At 37.6% G+C, this 27,641-nt stretch overlaps 1 protein-coding gene across 3 annotated transcripts; it reads right to left on the bottom strand.

The window, feature by feature from the left end:
* Nucleotides 1–3,575: 3,575 nt before the first annotated feature.
* usp20 (ubiquitin specific peptidase 20) lies at nt 3,576–27,441 on the bottom strand. 3 transcript variants are annotated; one of them, XM_056243819.1, is made up of 25 exons: nt 27,285–27,441; nt 26,242–26,340; nt 26,102–26,155; nt 25,059–25,121; nt 24,772–24,906; nt 24,520–24,619; nt 23,594–23,663; nt 23,327–23,440; nt 23,090–23,168; nt 22,205–22,637; nt 20,858–21,004; nt 20,662–20,774; nt 19,278–19,450; nt 17,054–17,148; nt 16,881–16,914; nt 16,706–16,751; nt 16,440–16,620; nt 16,156–16,282; nt 12,734–12,903; nt 11,757–11,838; nt 11,366–11,474; nt 10,655–10,757; nt 5,309–5,377; nt 5,039–5,197; nt 3,576–4,036 (listed from the first exon to the last, which is right to left on the bottom strand). In XM_056243819.1, exons 2-24 carry the CDS (start codon nt 26,320–26,322, stop codon nt 5,043–5,045), a joined length of 2,733 nt encoding a protein of 910 aa, XP_056099794.1. In that variant the 5' UTR covers nt 26,323–26,340; nt 27,285–27,441; the 3' UTR covers nt 3,576–4,036; nt 5,039–5,042. The 3 variants fall into 3 exon arrangements, with proteins under 3 accessions (XP_056099794.1, XP_056099795.1, XP_056099796.1); XM_056243820.1 differs by having other exon boundaries at nt 24,520–24,604; XM_056243821.1 differs by lacking the exon at nt 3,576–4,036 and adding an exon at nt 5,735–5,769 and having other exon boundaries at nt 5,059–5,197.
* Nucleotides 27,442–27,641: the final 200 nt, after the last annotated feature.

Below are 27,641 nucleotides of genomic sequence, written 5' to 3'. Positions count from 1 at the left end.
CTGTGCAGTCAGATGATGCTGACTATACTAAAATCAGTCATTCTACATGCTACAAGTAAATTTACAGTATGAAAATTGGATATTCATCTTCAGATTTGCTGAAAAACTACATTTAACTGTTATTAAATAATTAGTGTTTTTAAAGATAACTTTAGATGACAGCAAATTTGATCTACCGGTAATATCGATAACATTTTACACTCCATTACATAAATGTAAATCCTTAGATCCTTACACAACTGTGTGATTACAGCATTAGGTGTTATATATTTTAGGTGTGTGTGTGTGTGTGTGTGTGTGTGTGTGTTAATAATAGTGCACCAAAATAACTTTGAAGGGGTCTTAGCATTGATGATTTTGAGCACTCGAGCTGTGACAGGCTGACAGAGATGCACAAGCTCTGCACCCACTGAAGTGTTAATAACAAGGTCTATTAAAAATTCATTTCACAGCCATGAGGTTATTACCTCATGCTTGATGTGACATTGTTAATGCCTCTTGCCTGCGTTTGTGTCTGAGATACCTGAAGGGAATTTGAGACATTTTAGCAGACATTTGAGGTTTGGTGATACTTCTGGGAACCGCAGAATTACCTCCTGATTACATGGATATGTTGATTGTTTCATACAATTGCTTAAAGCAATTAAATGAAATGAATATTGGTGTATTTTATAAGAGAAAGCCCATTTCAATACACTCATATATGAATATGAAACTTTCAAAAACAGCACAACAAATAGGGTGTTCAACAAGCATCAAATCTGAGCAGAAAGCACAGATATCTTTTGTTTAGTAAAGATTTCAACTTTATATTAGGCCTTTCTGGATATACCTCTTGAAGTGTTAATAAAGCAGGAAGGTTTTTTTTTTATTTACCAGTTACTACAATGTTTATAGTGAAAATGTTTTTTTCACCTCTGTGTACAGCAATTTTACTCTTATTCATACCATAAATATAACATCAGTTTAAACTGGCATTCAATTATTATTTTTTAAATGGTTTTATGAACCAAGGCTGTGGTTCACATGTTATTATCATTTAAAATAAGCACACTGTAAACAGAGTCTTGACTAACAATATCCTGATCATTTAGACTCAGCAATTCAATATTTATCTATTGTGTTAAACAACAGAGCTGCCAGATGTTTCTGCAGCCCAGCTAGTACCACACATGCTAATGTTTACAGAAACAGTGGACCAAACCAGAAAGATGTTATACGTCATACACAAAGCATGTTTATTTCCTGAAATCACCCTTTAGATAATGAAAGCCAGATGCAGCAATTGCGCAAAAACAGAGGAATGACGACTCACTTTGGGATGAAAATTACAATCCTTCACGGCAGACAAGACAGCCGCACAGATGGGTGGTCTGCAGCTCTCCTCCTGCGCTCCTTTCTTCAGCCTGCAGACAGAAAGAGGACTTACAATGACATCAACAATGATAATGAGCTCTGTCACATAAATATTCACCTTCCCTGTGAGATTATTTGGTTTATACAAGGCAGTTGAAGCAATATTCCAGGGGCTGTGTGAGGACAAAGAAGAGATGGAGACGAAGGGTGGGGGGTTGGGGGCATGCAGGGAGTGGTGATTAAGATGAACAGAGCCTCGAGCATGAAGGTAACATTGAGTAGATGTTCCTCAGCATGCATGCTTAAAGAAGGCCTGGGGCTCTGGGAGCTAAATATGGATCCTTGAACATTTTAAGACGCAGTTTGTATCCATAAGTGATGGACCCGTGGAAATAGCTCAGCCTAAAAACTAGGCTTTTTTTCTTAGTAATAGCAAATATATATAACTTTAGATAAGAAAAACAGGAAAATAAAAAAATTAAAAAGCTGAAAGAGTTGTCCTGTTTATGTGGTCGATTAGTGTCATTATTGTTAACTAAAGCTACTAAAAAAATTAACTGACCATTAAAACTTTAATGATTAATTAAATAAAGATTAAATTAAATATAACATGGAAAGACTTCAACTTTAAAAACTTAGAAATATTTAAGTTGAAATACTAAAATAACTTAAACTGAAATTAAATAAATTAAAGCCAAATAGAAATATATATAAAACAAAAATTACAAAAGCACATAGCAAAATTACTAAAAACTAAAATTAACATTCAAATGAAAACTGAAAACGTAAAAAATGAAAGCTAATTAAAATGTTAATAAACATGTTAATAAACACTGGGTATATTGACAATGTCCATTAGAAAACAATTAAAACATAATATTTTTAAGAATTAATTTAAAATCATCAGCTAAAAAAAAGAAAAAGAGAAAATCAAGAGACGATTATAGGATTCTGGTAAAGAAACAACTTAACAAGTGTGGGCATGGCTTTAGGTTACGCAAAACGGATCTGAAGTTTATAACTGGATCAAGCTGGTCATGAATGTAGCAATTCAAGACAATTCCGGAAACCACAGTAATATGATCACAGAACTATATAATAAGCAATAAAATAAGGAAAAAGACACTGTGGAGAAAAAACAGGCTTTATTTCTATAAGTCAAATCAGACAGATCTTAACATTTAAATCACTAAAGTTAAAAAGGCATTACATCAGAAGTTACCTTGGAAGTTCCTGCAACAAAATATGTAACAGACCATATTGTCCTATACACAAGCAATTCTCCACAATTCTGACCGTTTGCTTATGAGAAAAGAAGACATTCATAAATAAATACTGTTACATTTTTTATGTACAAAGAATATGTTCGAAATGACATAGTTAGGCTAGATTATCGGCATTCTATTAGCATTTCCAACACATCTGATTCGCCTCATTGCACGTTCCCTTGGAAAAGTAGTTTAGTTTCATTTGAGACGGTGGAGCTGCATCATTAAACCATTGTGGCATATAAATGATGCAGCTTTCAACAGACAGCACACCAAGCATTTGAGTAAGCAGTTACTGTACGTTTTTGCCAGTCTGAGGAAATTGTGAAAAATGTGAAGACCATTTAATAGTGAATACGTCAAACACAGTAGCTTACGCAACCCTGTGTCAGAGCTGGGGCGCCGGGATGGGGATATCCGTGAAGGATTCATTTCCTTTTATTGGGACAGAGCATGGAGCTATGTCAAAACTGAGGTTTTTAAAGTGCATTAAAATAAAATGTAATATTAATGGGAAACACATCCTGAGCTTTTAATATTGAAATCTTATATTGTGTAATGACAGTGTCGGTTTCAGTAGCATTGAGTAAACAGCCCTAGATTCAACATGAAAAGGCTAATTCACCCATGGCATCACATCCTGTTGCTTCTTAAGATGAATTATTTTAATGCCAGAATTATAACTTCCAAAGCAAAAGTGCTGGCACCGGCATATATCTGTAACATCAAATCTTATCCCTCCTATAGTTTCCAGAGAACACGATTTAGTGGCTAGCGTGAACATAAACATTTGATGGTTGAGTATTGATGGAAATTGTTTTCGTAGATCTCGGAGGTGGGAATGTAAACACAACTCGCTGCAAAATAATGCTGAAAAGATTAAGCCTTCAACATCATCATGTTTCAACTATTCATTACAACAAAAACAAACTCAGTGCCAACATGCTCAATTTCATCACATTTGTACTGTGAATTATTGTGATATAGTGGAGTTGGGTGGCAAAGAAAGCTTCTTTGAACATGCAGATACTAAGTTCAAGCCTTATTTTTCCTAGGCAGACGTCAGTAAAGAGCTCTAACAAAAATTGAGTGAGAGTTTGAATATGGCCTGCTTGACGCATTATGTATTTACCTCTGCACTACTGAGAAAGGCTCACGTCACTGCCCTTAATCCCAATGACAACAGAAACAAGCATATCACCAGCGCACATGTATGAAGCTTCTTCACGAATGTTAAATATGCTTTATGTGTGTGTCTGATAATAGATTTATTCACCTAATAAATAAGACCCTTTCCTACACTAGGAGAGCTCTGTCAGTCACAGATAACAGATCCACAGAAATGCTCACGAAGTGCTTGTAAGACAGTAAGCGCAGTGCGTGACTGTCATCCACACGTTGGTCTTCATCACCTACAGTAGAGCAAAGAAACAAACAAAACCTATCAATAACAAGTGAATGTTTCATTCCTGTATTGAAATATATCGGTGATTTTTCAACTACGGTAATTGTTCTGTCTTCTATGATGATTTAAATATATAAAAAATATATTTTTTTGTGTGTAAAATCATCTAGGGGACAGAGAAGCTCTAGTTAAAAATATCTGGTTTTGTTATTTTGTAGTTTAAGTTAGTTAGTAGCTTAGTAACAAGGCCAAAGCTTATTTACATTTACATTACATTAAAGCCAAGGCCTAAGGCTTTTTTGTGTATTTTATCCTCAACAAATTGTATTTAAATGTATATGAATTGCCTCTGGCATGATTGTATATGTTTATGATCATTGTTGAATAAATCAAATCAAATCAAAATTTCACATTTGTTGAATGTCGCCATAGTCATGTCGTTACAATCACACAAACAATTAAACAAACTAGAGTACACATTATACCAAAATCCACCTGAAGCTTCAGCAAAACCTTGATCAGATCTTTATTGCATGGCATGTGATAAATAATTTCATAATATTTTTTTTTTTAATGAACTTGCATTTTTTAAGGTTTTCAAGTAGTAAAAGTGCCCCTAATTGAAGAATCAGCCAAACACAAGGGCAATGTAGGTAGATGTGATTAATCAGTCTGTCTGGATCATACCAGTCTGTACCATAGCTGACTAAACATTATTAGAATTAGAATTGCTTCACTTTCTCAGACAAGAGGGTTTATAAAGGGTTCACACAGGTTTCACAGAAGAGTAGGTATAGTTCAATGCTTTAACTACAGACATATTCTATATATTCTACTAAATCTATAATAAAAAAAAAGTGTCAAAATACTTTTAATAATTTTAAACAATATATCACTTTTAACCAATTTAATGCTTCCTTGCTGAATTCTCTAGAAAAAAATCGTATTGGCCCAAACATACATACAAGTGTGGCTTAGTGTTCAAATCGTTTTTTGAGGTAACTCTTACCATTTCAGAGGGCTCTGGTCTCAGCCTCTATCTTCCTCTCACCATGCGTGTCAGTGTCTGGGGGGCTGATGGTTTGCCGCACTGCAATCTCTGGCCCACCGCCATAAATACTTAACAAGTACTGCCACGTTTCTTCAGATATCTGCCCGTAGTCTGCTCCTGCAAACCAAACCGTAGATAATGAACTATATACAAAGACACACATGCGAGTCAGACAACGTTTTGACACAAGATGAATCACAGACACATCAATTTTTGGACAGGCAATACCCTGTTTAAGCTGGATATGTCCGCCTTTCATTACTGCAATCTTGCTGTTGTCAATAGGGCCGGGCGGCTCTAAACCACCAGAGAGAGAGAGAGAGAGGGAGGGAGGAAAAAAATAATGACCTTTACAGTCCATAAGCAAACATTCCCTTGAAAATACAGAGGGTGGTCTTGGCAGAACTGACAAGAAATCCCACCATTGGTTGAGTCAATGTTGCCATGTCAGGCTGGTCGGAACACTCAAACATACAGAGGGTTCTTTTGAATGCGTTTCAGAGCCACAGTGTTAAAAGTTTTAGGGAGAACTATAACATCAGATAAAAATTACACACATCACCTAATGTAACATGGACGTTTGTAATGTATTTTACACAAAGTTTTAAAGGGATAGTTCCCTCAAAAATGAAAATTCTGTCATCATTTACTCACTCTCATGTCATTCAACTTGTATGCATTTCTTTCTTCTGTGGAACACAAGAAAAAGATAAAGAAGATATTTTGAAAAATGTCTGTTTTTTGTCAATATAATGAAAACGACTTCTTTTGTGTAAAGAAAAAAAGAAAGTCATACAGGTTTGTAACAGCATGACGACAAGTTTGAGGTAAACTATCCCTTTAAAAGTCAGCATTAACTGGAAAATGCAATGGAATTTTTTTCCCTATTGTGACGTAAATGCAAGTAAAATGGCACCTCGAGCAAAAAAAAAAAATAAAAAAAAATTGGGACTTCATTTTGTCCATCGGGAATTGATTGGATTGTTGCCATTTGCTAATTGCTGCGATTGTTTCATGTGAGTGACAAATTGCTGGAGGGGAGGAATTGAAACTCGTCAGGCCATTGGACAAACTTATTGCCAAGTCCTTGGGCTGGTTTTCACGTCAACAGAGAAGAGATGTCATTGTAAGGGGAAGGGGACGTTAATGTTTTTGCTTAAAGATTATGAGGGCACATAAATTAAAAAAAATAATGATGTGCATGATACATTACTTTAATTGAATACTGCAATTTTACATAAAAAAATAATAAGAATAAGAATTGTCAATGTTGATTCAAAGTGACCATAGTGACTAGTGGTGCAACAGATCACTAAACTCACGGTTTGGATCATATTACAGTTTTTGAGTCACGGATCATATCATTTTGCGGATCAGCAAAAATAAATAAATAATAATAATAATAATGGGGGGGGGGGGGGGGGGGGGGGTGTAATGTAACTTTCCTTTTGATATATATATTTTTTAATAAATACAATATAACTAAGTTACAAATAAAGTAAGGTCTAACAGTAGTATTCAGGTAAAGAAATGTAATCATTAAATGTAAATTAACACTATAGTGTTCACTGTACAGTGCTTAGCATAAGTGAACACACCCATGCTAAAGTTGACTAAAAAGAGGAATTTTGGAAATTGATCTTAATGCCTTAAGAAAATTAGGAAAAATCCAAACTTTAAGGACACCAATTTTCTTTGTGAATGAAAACGTATCGTAAATAAATAAATGTTCTTCTTTAATATACAGGGGGCATAAGTTAGGACACCCCTATGTTAAATTCCCATAGAGGCAGCCAGATTTTTATTTTTAAAGGCCAGTTATTTCATGGATCCGGGATACTATGCATCCTGATAAAGTTCCCTTGGCCTTTGGGATTAAAATAGCCCCACATCATCACATACCCTTCACCATATAGAGATTGGCGTGGGGTACTTTCCATAAGATCATCTCTCAATGCAAATCAAACCAGCTATTAGGCTATCATAGGTCGGCAACCGCCCTAGTGGCTCCCTTGAGCTTTTTCAAAAATTTGAAAATGGAAAAAATATTTTTTGTTTTAATATAATTTATGTAGGAGGAAATACATGACAAATATTCTTGAAGTTTTTCAACGTTGTAAAAATGTGTATAATAAATATTTAATTTCAACATTTCTGTCAACGAAGAATTTACGTCATAGACTGTTACACACGTGTCTGTCAGATCGGCGTGATGCCAGACCGGTGGCTGACAAACAAACTAACCGGCGGGTGTGTCATGGGCCATGGATCCCAAGGGGAAAAAGAGAAAGATAGCTGAGCACTCCCAACGCAATAGAGTGCGGGGCGGGACTAGATTTGATGGGCGAGTGCGAGCGCGGGCGCGTGCGGTAATGCACTCACTCTACTAAAACAAAATAGAAACGATTTACAGGCTAGAATTTCTATTCATAACGTGTTTGCAGCGTTGAGCGATATAGCCAATCACAGACATATGTGTTGATTTCTTGAACGCAATGGCCAATCAGAAGCATTTAAGATAGACTCCCCTCACCGCTCAAAACTGACGTTTTTGTTCAGTGCTGAATTCTGTATGCTGGCAGATCCTCCAATTATAACGAACAAAGTGTGGATATTATGAAAGATTCATTGTGCAGTCAGCTTCATTGATAATAACAGAGATGTGTGAGATCGCGATGAACTGTCAGCTTTTTAGGAATTATTAGAGCGCACTTTGCGCGCATTCAGTCATGCCAAACCATGCACGCATAGTAAACTGCTTGCTTTTATGTTAAATTAACAGTGGTTTGTGTTTTAATGCTTTAATAACAAATAATTTATCAGGAGGATGTATGGTGGCGACACGTAGGCTAACTTGAAAGTATTTGGAGGTACAGAAAAAAGTCTATTTGCGGGCGGGAGCGGGACAAAACAAATGTTGCGGGCGGGAGAAAGAAAGTTGAGAACGTCAGTTATAACGACCCACGCATTAAAAAATGGTCGGGTTAAAATCGGGCTCGGGCTTATAATTACGTTTAATGTGTCGGGCCGGGCCGGGCTTGATTTTTTTGGGCCCGATCTAAGCTCTAATTTGTAGCCTTATCATTTTGATACTAATAAAGCTAATATAACACTTACAGCATGTGTTGCCTTCATTATAAGGCTTATATAAAGCTTTTAATTTTTTGCGGCTCCAGACAGATTTTTTTTTTTTTTTTGGGTCCAATATGGCTCTTTCAACATTTTGGGTTGCCGACCCCCAAAACCATGCCAATCTCTATATGGTGAAGGGTATGTGATGATGTGGGGCTATTTTAATCCCAAAGGCCAAGGGAACTTTATCAGGATGCATATAAATAAATAAAAATAAAAATCTGCCTGCCTCGCTGGGAATTTAACATAGGGGTGTCCTGACTTATGCACCCTGAATTTTAAGGAAGAACATTTATTTATTTACGATACATTATTCATTCACAAAGAAAATTGGTGTCCTTAAAGGTTGGATTTTTCCTCATTTTTTTAATTAAGGCATTAAGATCAATTTCCAAAAGATGATTTTTTATTACTCTTTTTAGTCAACTTTAGCATGGGTGTGTTCACTTATTCTAAGCACTGTATAAATTAAATATAGATTAATCTTTGTTACAGATGTGTTTTGTTGTTTGTTTAACATTAATTACATAGACATCAGTATATTTTTATAGGCTGCTGTTACTTTAAGACCTACTTTAAAAACGGATCCAATATAATGATACACATCTGATTTCTTTCTCAACTGTTTATATTCGCTTAAAGGGATACTCCACCAGTTTTTCTTATTAAACTATGTTATTCCCTTAACTAAGACGAGTTGATACATACCTCTCTCGTCTCAGTGCGTGCACTATATCGCTCTGTATTGCCGCAAAACTATGTTAGCACTTAGCTTAGCCCATGCATTAAATATGGGCCAAGCAGAGAAGCGACCAAACACTTCCACGTTTTCCCTATGTAAACACAGTTACTCGAGTAGTGTAACTTGACCTGGGCTGGTGACACAAAATAAACCGTTGCGCTTTTCTAAGCGTTTAAAATTGATGACTATATTGTATGGCGGAATACCATAACAAGTGCTTTTGAGCACTTCGACTTGGCGCAATAATATCTTCACTCGTGAAAAGTCCTCTTACCGGCTCCCGCTTCCTCTCCCCCTCCCTCTGACATTTCCGTCAATACAACCAACGTGACTTTTACTACCTGTGCTATTAGCAAACTGCAGATCATTTGCAAACTGCAGATCATTTGCAATGGCGGACTTTGTAGATGATTATGACTTCTTTGTAGAAGACCCAGAGCCATATCTGTTTGAACCCGAGTACACGGAGGAGGAATTAGCTCTTATGGACCGTGAGAGGCAAGAAAGATATGATCCAGAACAGACCGGAGCTGGTGAAAGACCACGGGCAAACAGCAATTGGTGGTGCAAGTGTGACTGTTGCGAACAGATGCCGACCGAAATTGAGAGCCTGTGCTGTTTAGAATGCTAACTAGCTTCCAACAACCTGTTACTTCGTCAACTCCGCTCGAACTACTACTACCGGCGCATGTCACGTTGGTTGTAATGACGGAAATGTCAGAGGGAGGGGGAGAGGAAGCGGGAGCCGGTAAGAGGACTTTTCACGAGTGAAGATATTATTGCGCCAAGTCGAACTGCTCAAAAGCACTTGTTATGGTATTCCGCCATACAATATAGTCATCAATTTTAAACGCTTAGAAAAGCGCAACGGTTTATTTTGTGTCACCAGCCCAGGTCAAGTTACACTACTCGAGTAACTGTGTTTACATAGGGAAAACGTGGAAGTGTTTGGTCGCTTCTCTGCTTGGCCCATATTTAATGCATGGGCTAAGCTAAGTGCTAACATAGTTTTGCGGCAATACAGAGCGATATAGTGCACGCACTGAGACGAGAGAGGTATGTATCAACTCGTCTTAGTTAAGGGAATAACATAGTTTAATAAGAAAAACTGGTGGAGTATCCCTTTAAGACATAACTGACTGTGTTTACGAGAATACTTGCCTAGATGGGTATTTAACATCATTTTATGTGTATGTGTCCGTTCAAGCGCAAGGAGACGTGAAAGAGGAATCAATTCTGTGTTTGCGCGTGGTCTACAATGCGCCTCTCTCTGTGTGTGCTCAGATAGCAGCGCATGATCAATTTTTCTTTTTCTTTCACCTCTTCTCTGAATGGTTTAAATCGCTTGAATGTGTAAACTGTCAAGAAAAAAACACATGCAAATGATAAACTTTCAGTCTATGATGGTTAAACTTAGCAAATAATCCACGGATCACATGCATGCCTAACCGTGAGGCCTGGTCCGTACTCCGTACGGAGCACGGACCAACTGTGATCTGTTGCACCTCTATTACTGACTGTTTTAATACAAATAGAATGCTTAAAAATAGCTGTACAATATAAACAGACACTTAAATTCCTCCCTCAGGTCAGTGAACTAAATGCCACAAATTGACATTATTATTCATTTTGCTGCATATATTGTTTTAAATAATAAAATAAGCAGTATCACATGTGTGTGAGTTTGTATAAGAGTGTACCGTTGTCTTTGCCCTTGACAAAGCTCTCCCATTCTCTGAACCACTGCATGCTGATACACAGGATAACCGTAGGCGCTTCTTCAGCCTGAAACTCTTTATTTAACTATAGACAGACAGAGAAAAAAAGAAACAGAGAGGGACATGACCACTATCAAATTCAAACTCCCTCTAAACAATCTGAGTGTTTCCGCACTATTCAGTATAACAGTTATAGCTGCATTTAATATTGATGCGCCCCTTTAAAAACTGTGGAGTTTCAAACATGACATCCAAATTTTTCCAAAGCTTCAAAACATGTCTGTTTCAAAGCTGTTGATGCACCTGATAAGATGCTGCACTCCTGATAAGATTCCAGTACAGGTCAAATCCTTGATCTGTTCAGTATGCAGTCTGTTTTTCATCAGTTCTCTGGCTTTACGAGCGAGCAGCAAACGCTTCCAAGAACATTATGCTCCTTCCAAGAGGAGTTTCCACACTACGTTACCTAAAATGCTGTTTATCTGAGTGGATAACCAGAAGAACACTCCCTCCTATCTGTGATTCACAGTGAGTGTTGTGGAGATGGACAGCATCTCATTGTTTACTTTTAAGTGGGCTACAAAAGTTGGCAACATATTAAAACAGCAAGAGCAAACTAATTTGTCTGTACATGAACGGCACTTATTTTTGCAAACAGTAGAGAACTCTGTCTGTGTGAAGTCATTTGTTCACCTTGATGAAGGTGTCTATCTCCAGCTTCCGTCGTTTGGCTAAGGTCTCGATCTCTACTTGGCAGATGGCACACACATATAAGTGATTCACGGCTGGGCCTCCCCCAAACCTGTGAAAGACATGAAGAAATATTCAAAGTATGGCCAGTGAAAAGCGCAAACACATAACTCAACAATGTTTACATTGCACTGCTGGTGTAGTTCCTTAAACATGACATCAGATGCCTCGAACCGACAGAACGCCATAAACATCTTGTGAGTTCAGGGTTAGACTGAGGTTTTGTTGACTTCACCAGATCAGAAGCTCAAAAATAATCCATGTTCCACTGAGGTGATAAATGTCCTGAGGACTTCCTAAAGGTCAAAAATGTGCATTGCTATGCATGACTCACCTGTTGTAGAGATATTCCCACACATTCTGAGGAAGGATCACGACCAGATCGTCCACATAATGGTACTTGGTAGGAGGGATTCCTGTATAAAAATCATACCTGAATTAAGTTTTTACTGCTACAGCAAGTGAAAAAGATTTAAAAATATCTACCAATGGGCAAACCATAGGGGGGCATATACTGGGTTGAAAATGAGCTATTTGCCAAAAGTGCCAATAGCGGGTAAAATGAGTAAAATAATCAAATAAAAAAAGGTGATGCTATTCACTGTATCACTTGTTGTAATATACTTTCTACGTGAAATGTTGTCTCTCATAAAAACATTTACACACTAGATTCAGTGGCTTAATGCAATTAATAGTTCACATATGAGTCATCACATGGAGCTCTAGAAGAGGAAAAAAAATAAAACCTTCAGGCCATCCTAGATAACCTTTGGTGGTCATTTTTCCACTGAGGAAAAAGATGTGCGAATTGTGACAGCCACACGAGTCTTTACATGCAGACAGAGGAGAAGAAAATACAACATTTTAAGACTGTATGTCACTTATGTCAAGCAAAAAAACAAACAAAAAAACTGTGAGGGTCAGATAGGGGTGTGTGATTATGTATTGTCTACGTTAATCTCGCAATTGTTGTTTTAACTGCAGCCACATACCACATACTGTAGCCAGTAAATCCATTTACTCACCCACTAAAGTCAATTTGTACTCGCATGTACTCTTTGTACTCTTCATACTTACACAGTAAGCACAGTACAGAGAAAAAAATGTGTGGTTTCATTAGAGCAGCAAACTTTATGACAGAGTAAGGCTCAGAAGTGCCCCCTGGCACTCCCTAAACTCTTCTGAACCTATGGTCTGACAAAACCTTGATGTAGGTAAATTAATATTACAGTCATGTAATTAATTCAACCTAAATTGGTCCAGTTTGGATAGGTTTTAGATATACATGACAGCATTTGTGTGTGATTATACCTCCATGCTGACAGAGGAAAGTGTGGTTGGCTATGGGTCCAGGCTCAGTGAATGTGTTGAACTTGTTGAGCCATTCTCTGGAAATGTAGAACTGAAGCAGACTGGGCTCCTTTAAATTAGCCAGTGCGACAATCTTCTGTCTCTCTCTCACAGATTCTTCACTGCTCTTCCTAAAAGAAAATTAACATGAAATTACAACCATTTAAAAGTGCACTCAGCACTATATGTCCCAATAGTATAGGATTTTATTCTGACATCTATTGGCATGGAACCTAATGAACTTAGCATACATTGTTTTAAGTACTATTCATTTAATTAAATGTAAAACAGTTGCAGAGTAACATAAGTAGCGACAGATCTTTTCTTACGTATCGTGACGTACATACAAGTGAAACAGATTCTCACAAAAATGTAGGCCAGGGACTTGGTTCTATCCATCCGTTGTTGATTGGATGGAGGCAGATCTAAATGTAAGCCTGTGATTGTAAGAAAAGGGGTGGGTTTATGCGGACTAAATGATAAGTCTGGCATACAGTCAGGTCCATATATTTGGACACAGGCACAATTTTTGTTATTTTAGCCATTTGCCAAACATATTCAAGTTAGTTATATAATGAATGGGCTTAATGTGCACACTCTCAGCTTTAATTTGAGGGTATTCGCATCCCCCCTTTTCAAGGGACCACAAGTAATTAGACAATTGACTCAAAAGCTGTTTAATTGACAGGTGTGGGCTATTCCTTCATTATTTCTTCATTGCTTAAAGGGGTGATGAACTGAGAAATCAAATTTTCCTTGAGCTTTTATGTCAAAAGAGGTCTAAGAGGTCATCATATTATAAGAATATCCTGTAAGTTTCAGAACTGAAAACGTCCTTGTTAGTCCAATAAAAGCTTTTATTGACACCAGGCTCAGCAAACGACTCGTTTTTTAAAAGTGGGGAACTATGACGACAAAGAGGATAAAACACCACCCCCGCAGAAGAAGATCAACGCCTACTTCAAACACGGCCGGTTTAGCCCCGTCCACCAATTCGCGCATTACACGAAACTCATTATAATATGCAAAACTGTTATCCACTCACAGCAGTGGGTGTTTACTTCTAAGTCTTCAATGCGAGACGCCCATAAAAACCGAGCGTTTTTTGAGCTAGGCTCAAAACTAGGGTAGAAAATAGCCTATTACGTATTCATTTTTATGTTTTTGAATGTAAAAACCAAGCGAACGTCATAAGTTGACCTCAGACAACAATATAAAAAAATGTAAAAAGCCAGTTCATGACCCCTTTAAGCAGGTAAAAGATGGAGTCTGGAGTTGATTCTAAGTGTACGTTTACACGACAACGATACGCTTAAAACGGGGACATTTTTTCCTTTCAGTTTTCGGGCGTACAGACGACACCATTGTCAAAACGATCCCCATTCACACGGATCCGCGAAAACGACTAAAAACCCTGTAATCTGCTGCCAGGCCATTAGATGGCGATGAAACACTATAGACTAAACACGTAAAACGCATGTGCATGACGTCATTGTCTTCAGAGATTCGCGTTTTAGGCTGAATCCCAAATGGCACACTTCATGTGGACTCGCAGTCTCGTGGCCTGAAATTGCGTGTGCTCGCCAAGTGTACGAGTCCGTAGGGTGTCCCATTCTGCATTTTAGCGCTCAGAAGTGTGCTCGCGAGCGCCGCCTTTGTGCCCTCGATGCGGACTTCGGCGAAGCCCGCACTTTCGCACCCTCCACGCGAGTTACCTACCCAGGAATCATTGCGAACGCCCAATCAGATAAATGAGGGGAGGAGTTTTGTGGCTGTTTGACTTTCGGTGGCATGATGTTATCAAGCCTGTCCCAAAATACACTCTCGCGTGGACTCGAAGCCAGCGCCCCTTAGGTCTGCACTTCATGACATCACCAAATGTGAACTCGAAGGAGGTCCACCGTGTGCCATTTGGGATCAAGCCTTTGTTGTTTACACGGAAACCGTTTTCAAAAACTTGCAGTTTGAAACCCGTTTCCAGGCACCCAAAACGCTGTTGTCGTGTAAACGAACGGCCAAAACGCATAAAAAGTTTTACGTTTTCAGTTGAAAATGGTGTCGTGTAAACAGCCCCTAAGTGTGGCATTTGCATTTGGATCATGTGGTCAAAGTAGCTCTCTATGCAAGTGAAACAGGTCATCATTAGGCTGTTTCAAAAACAAAACAAACCTATCAGAGAGATAGCATGCAGGAACATTAGGATTGGCCAACAGTTTGTTACATTCAGAGAGAAAAAAAAAGAATGCACTGGTGAGCCCAGCAACATAAAAAGGCCTGGACGGCAAAGAAAGACAACAGTAGTGGACGATCGCAGGATCTTTCCATGGTAAAGAAAAAACCCTTCACAACATCCAGCCAAGTCTTCACTCTCCAAACCAGTTCTGGAAAAGCATTCTTTGAACTAATGAAACTAAGATCAACCTGTACCAGAATGACGGGAAGAAAAAAAGTTTGAAACAGCTCATGATCCAAAGCATACAACACCGTCTGTAAAACACAGAGGAGGCAGTGTGATGACATAGGCATGCATAGCCTCAAGTGGCTCTGGGTCACTGGTGTTTATTGATGATGTGACAGAAGACTAAAGCAGCCAGATGAATTCTGAAGGGTATAGGAATAATGTCTGCCCAGATTCAGCCAAATGCAGCAACGTTGATTGGACGGCGCTTCAAAGTACAGATGGACAATGACACTGCAAAAGCAACCCATGAGATTTAAAGGAAAAGAAGTGGGATAGTCTGCAATGGCCAGGTCAATCACCTGATCTGAACCCGATTAAGCATGCATTTCACATGCTGAAGACAAAACTAAAGGCACTAAAGACTAAAGACCCAAGAACAAACAACAAATTAAGACAGCTGCAGTAAAGGCCTGGCAAACCATCACAAAGGAGGAAGCCCAGTCTTTGGTGATGTCCATGGGTTCCAGACTTCAGGCAGTCATTTCCTGCAAAGGATCCTCAACAAATTATTGAAAATGAACAATTTATTTATGATTATTAGTCCAATTACATTTGAGCCTTTGAAAATAGAGGGACTGTGTATAAAAACGGTTTCAATTCCTATTTTTGTTCCGATATTAAATCTAAAAGTCTGCATTTCAATTTCATCTTGATAGTTGTATGTTAAAAAATATATATGGACCTAACTGTACATCACCAGAGAGAAGTCTGCCGTTTGACTGGAAGATTGAGTTATAACATTTTTGATAAAAAATTATGAGGTAAAAAAAAAAGTTTTTTAATGAAATATATGCAAGGATGAGTCATAAGGTGCATAAAAAGGGTGAATTTTCATTTCAAGCCAACTTTAATAAGAAAAACATTACTGTGTGCTCTTTAAACAAACATTACAAAATCAGTAAAATAGCACAAAAAAAAGTACCTGTAGAAAAGGACATACGCTTCAGCATTCTGCACTACTGTCTCGTGCACTTCTGTTACATACTGATCATCAAACTCGTACCACTGTCCATTGATCACATTCTGACAGTACGCTATGTAGTGACCACCTGTTCAAAAGGGGGGAAAAAATATTATTTCACTCAAATAAATCAGACAAAATAATATATTTTTTCTCATCTGGGAAAAGCGCCAGCAATTAACAAATACCAGGCCATTTATCAAAACTCCAGCTATATTTCGCAATATTACACAGAAGTAACTTACTCCCAGCAGTTCCGTGATGACAGATGACAGACAGCAGGTCGTAAGTAGTAATCTGCGACGGGCTCTCCTTAGCCAAGAAGGGCTTGAGATCCAAACCCTCCAATGGAAATGACACGTGGCTATTTATCTTGAACGAGTACATGACTTCATGCCTGAAACGCTTCAGGTGAACGCACAATATCTGCAAAGGAGATCACACATAAACAAACAAACTAGGAATACAAGTTGTATTGAAAAGAGCAGATCGAAATGGAGGGGGTACTTACTTCTGGTAGACGCAGAACTTTACAATATTTCACACCATTTCTCAATCTGGGAAGCAGGTAGAGTAAATTAGCATGTTTCTATCCTAACAGCTACAGTATGGTTTTGGCTGTAAAACCATAATTAGTATTTAGATTCGATTACATTTTAGCCTTTTTTTTATATAAGAAATCTTACTTTTTACATCGTTCACAGCTGTACATGTTGTCTCCTGTTTGGCGGAAAGAAAAACACATCAACCAAGGGTTTCCAAACAGTACAACAGTGTGGAAAGTGAATATTAATTAGTTTACCCTTTGCTGTCGCATTCATAATTCCACATTCATAAATGTCAAACATGGTGTGCTTACCTTTCAGCTCATCAGCAGCAAAGAAGGCTGCCAGGCAGTCCTCCAGCGTTACCATGGGACCCCAAAACCAACTGGGAATACAAGACACTACAAACCTGCATAAAAACACACATAACGTCACCAGAATCCGCCGTTAAAAATAAATCATCTACCCGCCACCCACCCAAACTTATGATTTTCTCTGATTTAGATATCCACACCCAACTCGCACACGATTGTCACATTACAATTATTCAAATTATCAGTGTTAAGCGTGATAATACGGTATAATATTACACTGGAGTAGGCTGCTTTTAAATGAAAATTATTAAAGTAAAAGGAAAATTTACATTTCCTTAATAGCCTAAACACAGGCTTCAAATTTAAATTGTCACTGTTTCCGTCACTGCAACTTCCCAAACACGCACAAGAGGAAATATGTTCAGCCCAAGCAAACGCTGGATAGGCTTTATTAGTTTTTGTCACATACATATAGTATTTCCCAGCCGTTACATATCACATAGCCATCACCTGATTCGTCCTGGTTAACAACTTCATTAAAACGCTCCTAAAGCGGTACTTTGCTTTCCTTCCTTTTGTTTTGGTTTAATTCTCCTTTTTGGAATTTCTCAGATCTGTTTCGCCTCTTTCTCAGATTTTGCAGAATTTCTCAGAGTCTGCAAATTAGTGCCTCTAAAATTAAGCTCTAAAGGGATAGACTAAAGGAATATTATGGAAGTCATTAGCCCCGTTGACTTCCATAGTATTTTTTTTTCCCATACTATAGAAGTCAGTGGGGTCCATCAACTGTTTGGTTACCCTTATTCTTTAAAATATCTTCTTTTGTGTTCAGCAGAAAAAAGAAATTCACACAGAACTTGAGGGTGAGTAAATGATGAAAATTTTCATTTTTGGGTGAACTATCCCTTTAAACACGTTAATATTTCCATCATTAATGATTTATCTTCTCCACCCATGAACTCCCTGCAATTAATCAGAACGTTATTTTTTTATTACTTGGCCCGCCAACCTGCGGATCATCCGCATTGTCCGCAGTTATAAGATATAGTTTTCACGATCACTAATAGACATACATTTACATTACAATATCAGAGGGGTTTTTTTCAGGGCAATTACATAGTTTTACATTCAGCTTTTGGTGAACACACACTACCGTTTAAAAGTTTGGGGTCAGTATGATGTTGTTTTTTTAAAGAATTAATACTTTAATTTTATTAAGCAATACTGTATTAAATTTATGCACAAAAGTTACAGATTTTTTGTTACAATGTATAAGTCTTTACTATTTCAAATAGTAAAGCTGTTCTTTTGAACTTATGTACTATATTCATCAAATAAATCATAAAAAAAAATGTAGCATGGTTTCAACAAAACTATTGAGCAGCACAACTATTTTAAAGCAGCACTAAGTAGGAATTCCGTTTTTGTCAAACAGCGACCCCTAGAGTCGCTGTGGAGTACTCGTACTGTCGTGAATAGCACTCACGCAGAGATGGCTCGCACTCACGGCCGGATCCCCTCCTCCTGTACACCGGTACCTGTTCAGTAGGATGGACGCTGTAACGAGTGGAAATAAGGTATGGCCCCTTTGAGAGCAGCGCCCTGTTTAACTGTCGGCAGTCTGTATTGTATGTGCGCCTCGAACACCACAAGTATACGGCGCCGGGTTATTTCTGTTTGATGCTCATTTTATCCGAATTTTATCAGATCTGTTTTTTGCCGTAAAGCAATTCGTTACCTCGCGAGACCTGATATCACACGATACTTCCTAACGCGGCCCGCCGGCCCAAAGTTGCAAGGGTGGTTTTGCGGCTCACAGGCACCAGGGGGGTGCGAGACGACCACCATTCAACACGAAATCAGTAATATAAACATTACAATGACTCCAAAGCTGTTCGGTTAAGGTAAAAAAGTTACTTAGTTCACCTTTAAACATCAATAAGGTCTTGAGCACCAAATCAGCATATTAGAATGATTCTAAAGGATCTTGTGACACTGATGACTGGAGTAATGGTATCTAAAAGTTCAGCTGTCATCACAGGAATAAATTACAATTAAAAAATATATGAAATTGACTTTTTACTGTATATTTGTTCTAATAAATGCAGCCTTGGTAAGCATAAGAGACTTCTTTCCGTCTTAGAGACTTCAAACATTTGGACTGTAGTGCAATACATTTTTTTCCATTAGTTCATTCTCAGCCTCAACCACACTCTCACTATACCTTCGTATAGAATCCATGATGTAGGAGATCCAGCCCTGTGCCGCATAGGCATCCGTGCAGACACCAGCTTTAACTGGAGCGATCTGGTGGATAGAGGAATGGAGTTTGGCCAAATCTTCTTTACCCGGAATAGGCAAAGACAGGTCCTGAAAGGTCTCCACAGTTGTCGAAACCTACAAAGGCAGATATTTTCTTTAAAACATTGCTATTTCTGCAGTCTTACACATACTGTACCATTGAAATATCCTTCTACTGTTACATAACATTTGGTTTATGTGATATGAACACAGTCTGTTTTGTGCAGCTATGAATTGCTGAATTCTAGAATGACCTGAAGTGAAAGTGGAGGACCTCAGAAACCACATGGTTCATCACTGACTTCACTGAAGTACACTGTAGGTTTGATCATAAACGATTTGTTCATTTTGAACAACTCTTTAAATTGACTCGGGAACGAGTTGCCTCAGAGAGTGATTTGTTCATTTTGTGTTGACCGGGCAAGCGCAACATCCTATTGGTTCTGTACAGGAAACAAAAATGATTAGTTCACCTCCTGAGTCATTTATTCTTTTGTCACATGACGTGACAGCCATATTGGATAAAGAAATTAGTTAATAATTCCCAAACTTCCTTACAAACAAGAGCGTAGTCAGTTTTTTTACTCTTACAGTTAGTGATCGTTTCTGGTCTCAAATTGTAGCTTTCTTATTTCTTACAATTTATAAAATTGTAAATTTCTGTTATGATGTTTCTTTTCCATAACATTGAATGTGGTAAAGAGTTGGTTAATGCTTTAAACGTTATCCGTATGATGGGTAAAATCACTTTGATAAAGCAAAGATACCTACATATAATAACAACATACAGTTACGTGACAAAAGAGCAAACGACTCAAACCCGAAGATTCGAGAGGTAAACTAATCATTACCTCAGCTTCTGGGCTGTCACGGGATGAATCAATTCTGTTTCCGGTAGACTGCACAGCTCAGCTTATGGGGATGTGATGTGACAAAAGAATGAACAACTTAGATCGGGAGGTGAGGTAAACTAACTGAATGCTTTGCCTGAAGACCCAGCTAAGGAATAAAATAATAATTTTCTGTTTCTCATAATTTGGTTGCATTATAGTTTTTTTTATAGTAGATGCGTTGGGGTAATATGCCCATTCACATCCAACATTTGAATTATATTCTGCTGAAATGAACGAAATGAATTGAAAAAAAAGAGGTTAATTCATTTTGATGAAAGAGATTCAAAGATCCAAGTCAGTAAACTTATCCGAACTTCCCATCACTACTGTAGTGGTATGTGTTTAAGTGTAATGAATGTGATGTGATGCTTGGTGCCCTCTTGAGACAGAAAAACTCCTTGCATCCTTCCTCACCCGGTCACATGTCAAACACTGAACCAGACTCAGAATGGATCCGTCAAAGGTATCTGAAATAACACTGCGGAAACGGGACTGCTTCTTCTTCTTGGTGCTCAGGAGCATCTGAGCTACAAGACAAACAAACATAATGGTTATTTAGTCTAAAGCAAAATTATGATATGATGTATTTGTCTATATGAGAGAAGCAAACCTTTCTTGAAAGTATAAGTGGGTCCAGTTCTGAGGGGGCTGGATCTTGGTGGGCTGCTGGAGAGTCTGGAGTGAAGCTCCTGCAAACTGTGAGCGGGGCTAGAAGGATGAGAGGACGGACAGTGCATGGAAGCTTCATTATCAGGTTCTGCAAGAGAAGAGGGATCAGGAAGTGAAAAGATTTATGTTTTCACATCCAAACACTTTATAAACTATGTAAACATACTCTCTACTGCTTAAAAGTTTGGAGTCAGTAAAAAGAGAAATTAATACTTTTATACAGCATAAATGCTTAATTGATCAAAAGTGACAACAAAGACTTGCATTATTACAAAAGAATTCCAAAAATATTATCATGGTTTCCACAAAAATATTAACCAGCACACCTGTTTATACATAGATTATAATAAGAAATGTTTGTTGAGCATCAAATTCAGCATATTAGACTCATTTCTGAAGGATCATGTGACACTGAAGAGAAGACTGGAGTAATGACTGATGCAAATTTAGCTTTGTCATCACAGGAATAAATAGTATTTCACAGTATTACTGTTTTTGCTGTATTTCTGATCAAAGTGAACTCTTTCAAAAACACAAAAACATTACTTGTCCCCAATCTTTTGTAAGTGTAAGGTCACGTTCACAGCAGCAGAATACGCTTGTCAGTCCTGTATTTGAGTCCTTAATACGGTTATGTTCACAACCGCATTCTATAACCAAACTCACACACCCATACATTTTCAGGACTCACAACCGCATTCTCCTGTGCTGTGTGTGAACGGAACCGGATTGGACAACTAGTTATCCGTCACGTCATACAGTGCGAAAGAGCCGCTCTGCGCAGCACAAATGTGTGTCTACTGTGTATTGCAGGTTTTCATGAGTGGTTTCGGTAGCTTACAGCGATGCAGATGTGAGCTGTGTGTGATCTGAAGGTTTTAGATCCAGTCACTGTTCTCCACTGGAGCTGCTCGTATCAGTTTTGTGTTGTACGCGCAACTCAAATTCCCCGCTCTCCATCCAGATATAAAAGCTGCAGTCAGTTAATGAAGATTTGACGGATGAACTCGCGGCTCAATGGAACTCTTGTAGTGTCAAAAGTGATAAGACTTTTCAGTTTTATGGATGTTGCCATCTTTAATATTACTTTGGTCACTGTCATTATAGTTACTGGTAAGAGAATACAGGCTTGACTCACGTTGCACATTCATACAGACAGTATTCGAGACGCTACTGTAAGTTGCTGTGTGAACGCGACATTTTGAGACTCACACCTGTAAGTAAATGTGGTGGGCAATCCCAAAAACTGACAGTGTGAACGTAGCATAAGATTATGAGAACATCATACCTGTATTTCCTAATGTCGGCACAGTTGTGGTTGTAGTGGTTGCCTCTGTTTCTCTCTCTGCCTGTCCCTCTTGTGCGGCCGTATCCACATCTGCATCCTCATCCATTTCCCGTGTCCTCTCTTCTCCTCTTCTCTCCTTCAGCCTCTCTTTCTCCGAGATCCCTCCGTTTCCTCTCCCTCCAAGGCACTCATCTTGGATGAGCAGCTCTGCTTCTCCTCCTGCCCTCTCTACATCTCCTTTCTCGCTTCCTGATCCAGAGTCACACGACAGGAACTCGTCCTCAGAGGGGCTTCGGTCTCCATCGACATGGTTAAGGTTGTCAAGGTTGTGGTCAGGGTCGACATCTGAGATCGCAATGCTGCAGTCGGTCAAAGGCTCCTTCAGCTCCTCATGAAGCTGGTCCATCAGACATCGCAAAAACTCCTGAGTGTCCTAAAAACACAGAAGCAAGAAGTGTGTACTTTACAAAAAGACTATGGTGCTTATATGAGAAACGCAACTACAGTCTTGAAAGGTTGCATAGTAATCTTCATATCAGCATTGTTACTGTTAATTAAAACTAAACTATTGTTAGTTGAAATAAAGCTAAAATAAAATAATATAAAAATATTAGATGGAAAAACTTAAACTTATAAATATTAAAATAAAATAAGTTAAAGTTAATGTACTAAAGTTACTGAAACTAATACTGAAATAAAAATAAAATAGAAATATACAAATATTTGTAAACTCAATATAAATGACAAAAGTACATAAAAAAAATACTAAAATAAACAAAAATCGCAATAAACACTGAAAATAAAAAATAAAAAGCCAATTCAATAAACGAATAATTACTATATAATATTATATAAAAAATACTAAAATAACACTGCTTTATATACCTGTTGAGCGTAGCCACGAAACATGGGGTTCACCAGTTTGATTCCATGAAACAGACTAGTGGGAACAACATAGCTTGGTCTGGACAGAAAGCAAAAGAAAGTACAGAAGAGTGAAAAAGAAAACCAACAGAGAACGGTAAGGTTCAGATAATTAGGACCAAGCTCAATAGATTAAAATTAGGTTCGCTAGAACTGGCCAGATCTAGTTTAGCGGTTTGGCAAGTCAGTGCTTGTTACCGTTTCTTGTGCCAGAGCTCAGAGATAAGCTTCTGAAAGCTTTTACACAACGCCGGCTTCTTATCCGTACGCACCAACCCACTGCAATCCAGGAAAAACTGAGTCAAAGGAGGACTGAAGAGAAAAAGAAAAAGAAACAGGAAAATCATTCTCAGTTTAAAGGGGCATGATGAACAGAACTGGAAAACAAATCAGTGGAATCAGTCACGCTTCCAGTCTGTGCTGTCTGGATCATGCCTATTTATGCTGCACAAGTTGTGAGCTCACCAGTTGGACAGGGCCTGCAGTGCAGCGTTCATGTAACAGGAGTTCCCAATGTTCTTCATCCCTGTGAGACCTGAGATAGAATAAAGACTATTACGCATAACGAGTAATGCAAACACCAGCCTACAACTTTGCTAAATATTGCTTTTGGAAATGACAGATGACCCTCAAATTTTGCAGTGTGGAATAGAATCTTAATCGTTACACATAATCAATGACAGTGAGATTCAATTTAATTCAGGCTATGTACTTCCATTAAGCAATATTTTTTCATATTAAAAAAACAGAAAATGAAATTGACTGGTCATTCGTTCATTATTTGAATCCGCTTATTTATGCTGTTGTATAAACAGGGCAAGATAGTTACATCTGTTAGTAAATACAAATGTAGAAGTTTATATAAAAGGTCATCAATAAGATTTTTTTTATAATATAAATAATAAGAATTAATACTTTTATTTAACAAGAATGCATTAAATTAAGCAAATGACAGTAAAAAAATGACACTATTTAAAATAAATGCTGTCCTTTTAATCTTTCTATTTATCAAAGAATCCTGACAAAAGGTATCACGGTTTCCACAAAAATACTACGTTTTCAACAAATTGAGCAGCAAATCAACGTATAGAATGGTTTCTGAAGACTGGAGAAATGGCTGCTGAAAATCCAGCTCTTTTAAAATATATAAAAAAAGAGAAAACAGGTATTTTGACCTGTAATAATATTTCAAAATATTACGGTTCTTACTGAGTATTTAATCACATAAAAGACTTTCAAAAACATTTAAAAATCATACTGATCTCAAACTTTTGAATGGTAGTGCATGTGTCCCCATCAATGCCTAGGTGGGTGTCCTTGCCATTTATCATTTATTAGAGAATTTGAAATGCCATGCAATATGTACTAGCTTCCTGTCTACATGATTATACCTCTAGGTTTAAGCTCATCCTCCTCAGATTCTGAGCCTTCCTCATCCGCCACTGCGATAGGAACCGCCTTCAGTGGGTGATATGTCTGGGGAAGATGATCCTTAAAAATTAGTGAATTGTGTATTTTGTATTGTACATGTGCTTTATAAATTCTAAATGAGATCTTCAGACTGATATTAATAATGCAGGAACAGGAAGTACCATCTTAATCATGTTTATACAATCTTAAACAGCAGAAAGTGTAGATTTCACCTGTTCATGTGGTTTGCAGCAGTGAGCTAATGATATAGGAGTAACAGGTTTTGGTTCCAGAAACACCTCCCTCTCACAGACGTAACACCACACCCTGAATGTGGTCAAGTTTACTGTCAGATTGTGTTTTCTGGCCTGGAAAAAGGTCAAAAGAAGATGCACACATGTACAAAAGAACAAAAAAATCATATATGGATGATATCTAGATAGAAATAGAATGAATGCTTAGATAAAAAGAAAGTGTGCACAAAATATTTAAATGATTAAGCAAACTGTAAGAAAGTCACCTGTGCGTGTATAGTACTGTGATCAGAATATGATTCTCCGCAGCCTACATAGGGACAGTCACACTGCGGGCAAAACAGGACAAAGAGAGTAATGATTTTCAAGTAATATATATGATTTACTTTGAAATCGACATGAAACAGAAGTTGCGATAGTCTTTTGTTTCTTATTGTGACGTATATCTGAGTGAAACTGCCTCTCAAAAAAGAAAAAATGCAGGATGGGACTAGATTTTGTCCATCGGTAATTGATTGGACCGTTGTTGTTTGCTAATGCTGCAATCTAATATGAGTTACAGGTTGTCCTGCCTTCGCACAGAAAAACACATCATCAGATTTGGTGTTAAATGATGAACAAAACAGCGTAAGCGCAAGAACACAGTGTGCAAGTGAATTGCAGCATTGTGAGCACAGTGTCACAGCTCACACATAAAATGTAAACCTGCAGAAATCGCATGAAATGTTTTTATGGGATTAATATCCTGCCATGATTCAAAACTGAAAATAAAGTTCAGAAAGGTTGAAACTAAGTGTTCGAAAACTCAAAATCTTACAAAAAAAAGTTTTGCCAGATCGAAAAATAAGATTTGCAAGCTTGCAAAATGTAAAAAAATTATATATATATCTCTGCAAACATTATGTTGTTTTTGAGATTTCCTTCTTCAGAACTGCAACATTTTTTTTACGATGTTGCGCAAACAATTTTTCAAACAATAATTCACTTGTGCGCTGTGTTCATGCGCTTGCTCTGTTTTGTCCATCATTTAAAGCCATAATGAGAGAAGAGAAGAAATGTGGTTGCTTGCAAGAGAAAGGGAAGTTATTTTGATTAAAGATTATGAGGGCACATGAATTTACAAAATAATGATGTGCACGGATAAATAAGATACTGAAATATTCCATTAAAAATATGAACTGTGATTTTTGATTTCATGCTGATTTTAAAGAAATGTTCTGGGCCTAATCTTAAAGATTGCATTCATAAATCTTTCTACATGCTTAAAGTCTATTGTGCTTGTAAGTTTGCAAGAGAAAAGGCTCCTTACCTGTAGACATGCCCAGAGGTTTGGTCCACCTACCCCACATGACTGACACGTGCCCTTGAGTAAAAAATAACATTATAGAATTCAATACACAGACCTCATAATACATTTAAGACTTAAATATCAGCAAAAGCAATACTAACCTTTGATTTCTGAATAAGTTCCTCCTTAGTTACTTCACCAATAAAGTCCAAGTGAGGACAAAGATCCCCGCTGTCAGTCATCTTGATTTTGACGTCATTCTATTACAAAGCACAAAGAATTGACAACTACTGATGCAACTCTGCACAGCATCAATACAATAAACAGCTGTGAAGTTGTGGGGTTAAAGTACACCCCAAAAAAGGAATGAAATCATCTATTTAGCCTCAAATTGTTTTTGACTTTCTAACTTCTGTGGTAAACAAAAAGAAATATTAAGTCAGTCACCATTCACATTTATTCTATGGACACACAAAATATTCTACCAAACATCTCAATTTGTTTTCTACAGAAGAAAGAAAAATAAACAGGTTTGGGAAAATATGAGGGCAAGAAAATTATGACAATTAAATTGTTTGCTGAACTGTCCCTTTAAGTATAACCTTCTAAAATAAACGTACACTCTCAATATCAGTGTGAAAGAGAAAATCTGGATACTGATTTCTAGCACATCTGCTTAATATGAGATGACAATGTAAGTCGGTGCCTGAAACTGAAACTCTCAGGACGGAGCCCAAAACTGCTGTTTCATGCGCCTAGCACTACTGAATGATGAATTCATCGCAAATCACTCCGTCCATTGTTACAGTGGAAAAATGCACAATAATACATTATTCAAGTAATCTGTAAATCTGCTTTTCGCACGAAAAGCAGCTTTAACTTATCCAAAGAGAAACTGAAAAACAATAATAATATGAACCAGACTCTATTCATCTTATTAGAAAAAATAATCTCAAAACATTCGGATAATTTCTGCGGCTTCGGTAAGTTAATTATCTTGTTCTTCAACACAATACATTTCCTCTAAATGTCATCGTCAACTACTCAAAAGCTGTTTTACATCACACGATCTTGCAGAATAAACAGGCCATATTTCCACTCGGGCTGCAAGACACTTTTCATACGCTCAGTCGACATGATGTTATCTTGACAAATAAACAGACACTTCGCTTTAACCGAAGGAAAGATAAAAACAGTTATTTACCTGTCAGACATAAACAAAAATAACACTCATAGATGATCATTTTAAGCCAATCTGTGGTGTTTGTAACAGAGGTGGGTAACAGTGCACTAAACAGCATCCATACTGAATAACGTTATAGCAATAGTGTGCGTCACAGCTTTGACCAGAGCCAATGAATGCTTTTTAGCTCTTTCATCTGATCAAAAACTATTTTTTATTTACTTACACTATTAAAATGTAAGTTACATACTACTTGTTTGGGCTGGTCATGATTTTAATTGTTTTTGTTATTATTTTTACTTCGGGTTTTTTTTCTTTTCTTTTTTTCATAAAAGTAGCTGATCTTAAACCAGTCTCTTTATCCTCCATAGTCGCTTT

The sequence above is a fragment of the Rhinichthys klamathensis genome, unplaced genomic scaffold (assembly GCF_029890125.1).
Source record: "Rhinichthys klamathensis goyatoka isolate OS25496 unplaced genomic scaffold, OSU_Roscu_1.1 h1tg000850l_1, whole genome shotgun sequence".
Taxonomy (NCBI): Eukaryota; Metazoa; Chordata; class Actinopteri; order Cypriniformes; family Leuciscidae; genus Rhinichthys; species Rhinichthys klamathensis.
The sequence above is the reverse complement of the archived record's forward strand: the minus strand, read 5'-3'. Positions and strand labels throughout refer to the sequence as shown.

Coding starts and splice junctions, on each gene's coding strand:
- usp20 (XM_056243819.1), bottom strand. CDS start 26,322: ATGACTGACAGCGGGGATCTTTGTCCTCACTTGGACTTTATTGGTGAA. Junction 23,441..23,593: donor CTGCAGGCCCTGTCCAACTG/GTGAGCTCACAA, acceptor TTTTCTCTTCAG/TCCTCCTTTGACTCAGTTTT. Junction 5,198..5,308: donor ACATATCCAGCTTAAACAGG/GTATTGCCTGTC, acceptor TTTGGTTTGCAG/GAGCAGACTACGGGCAGATA.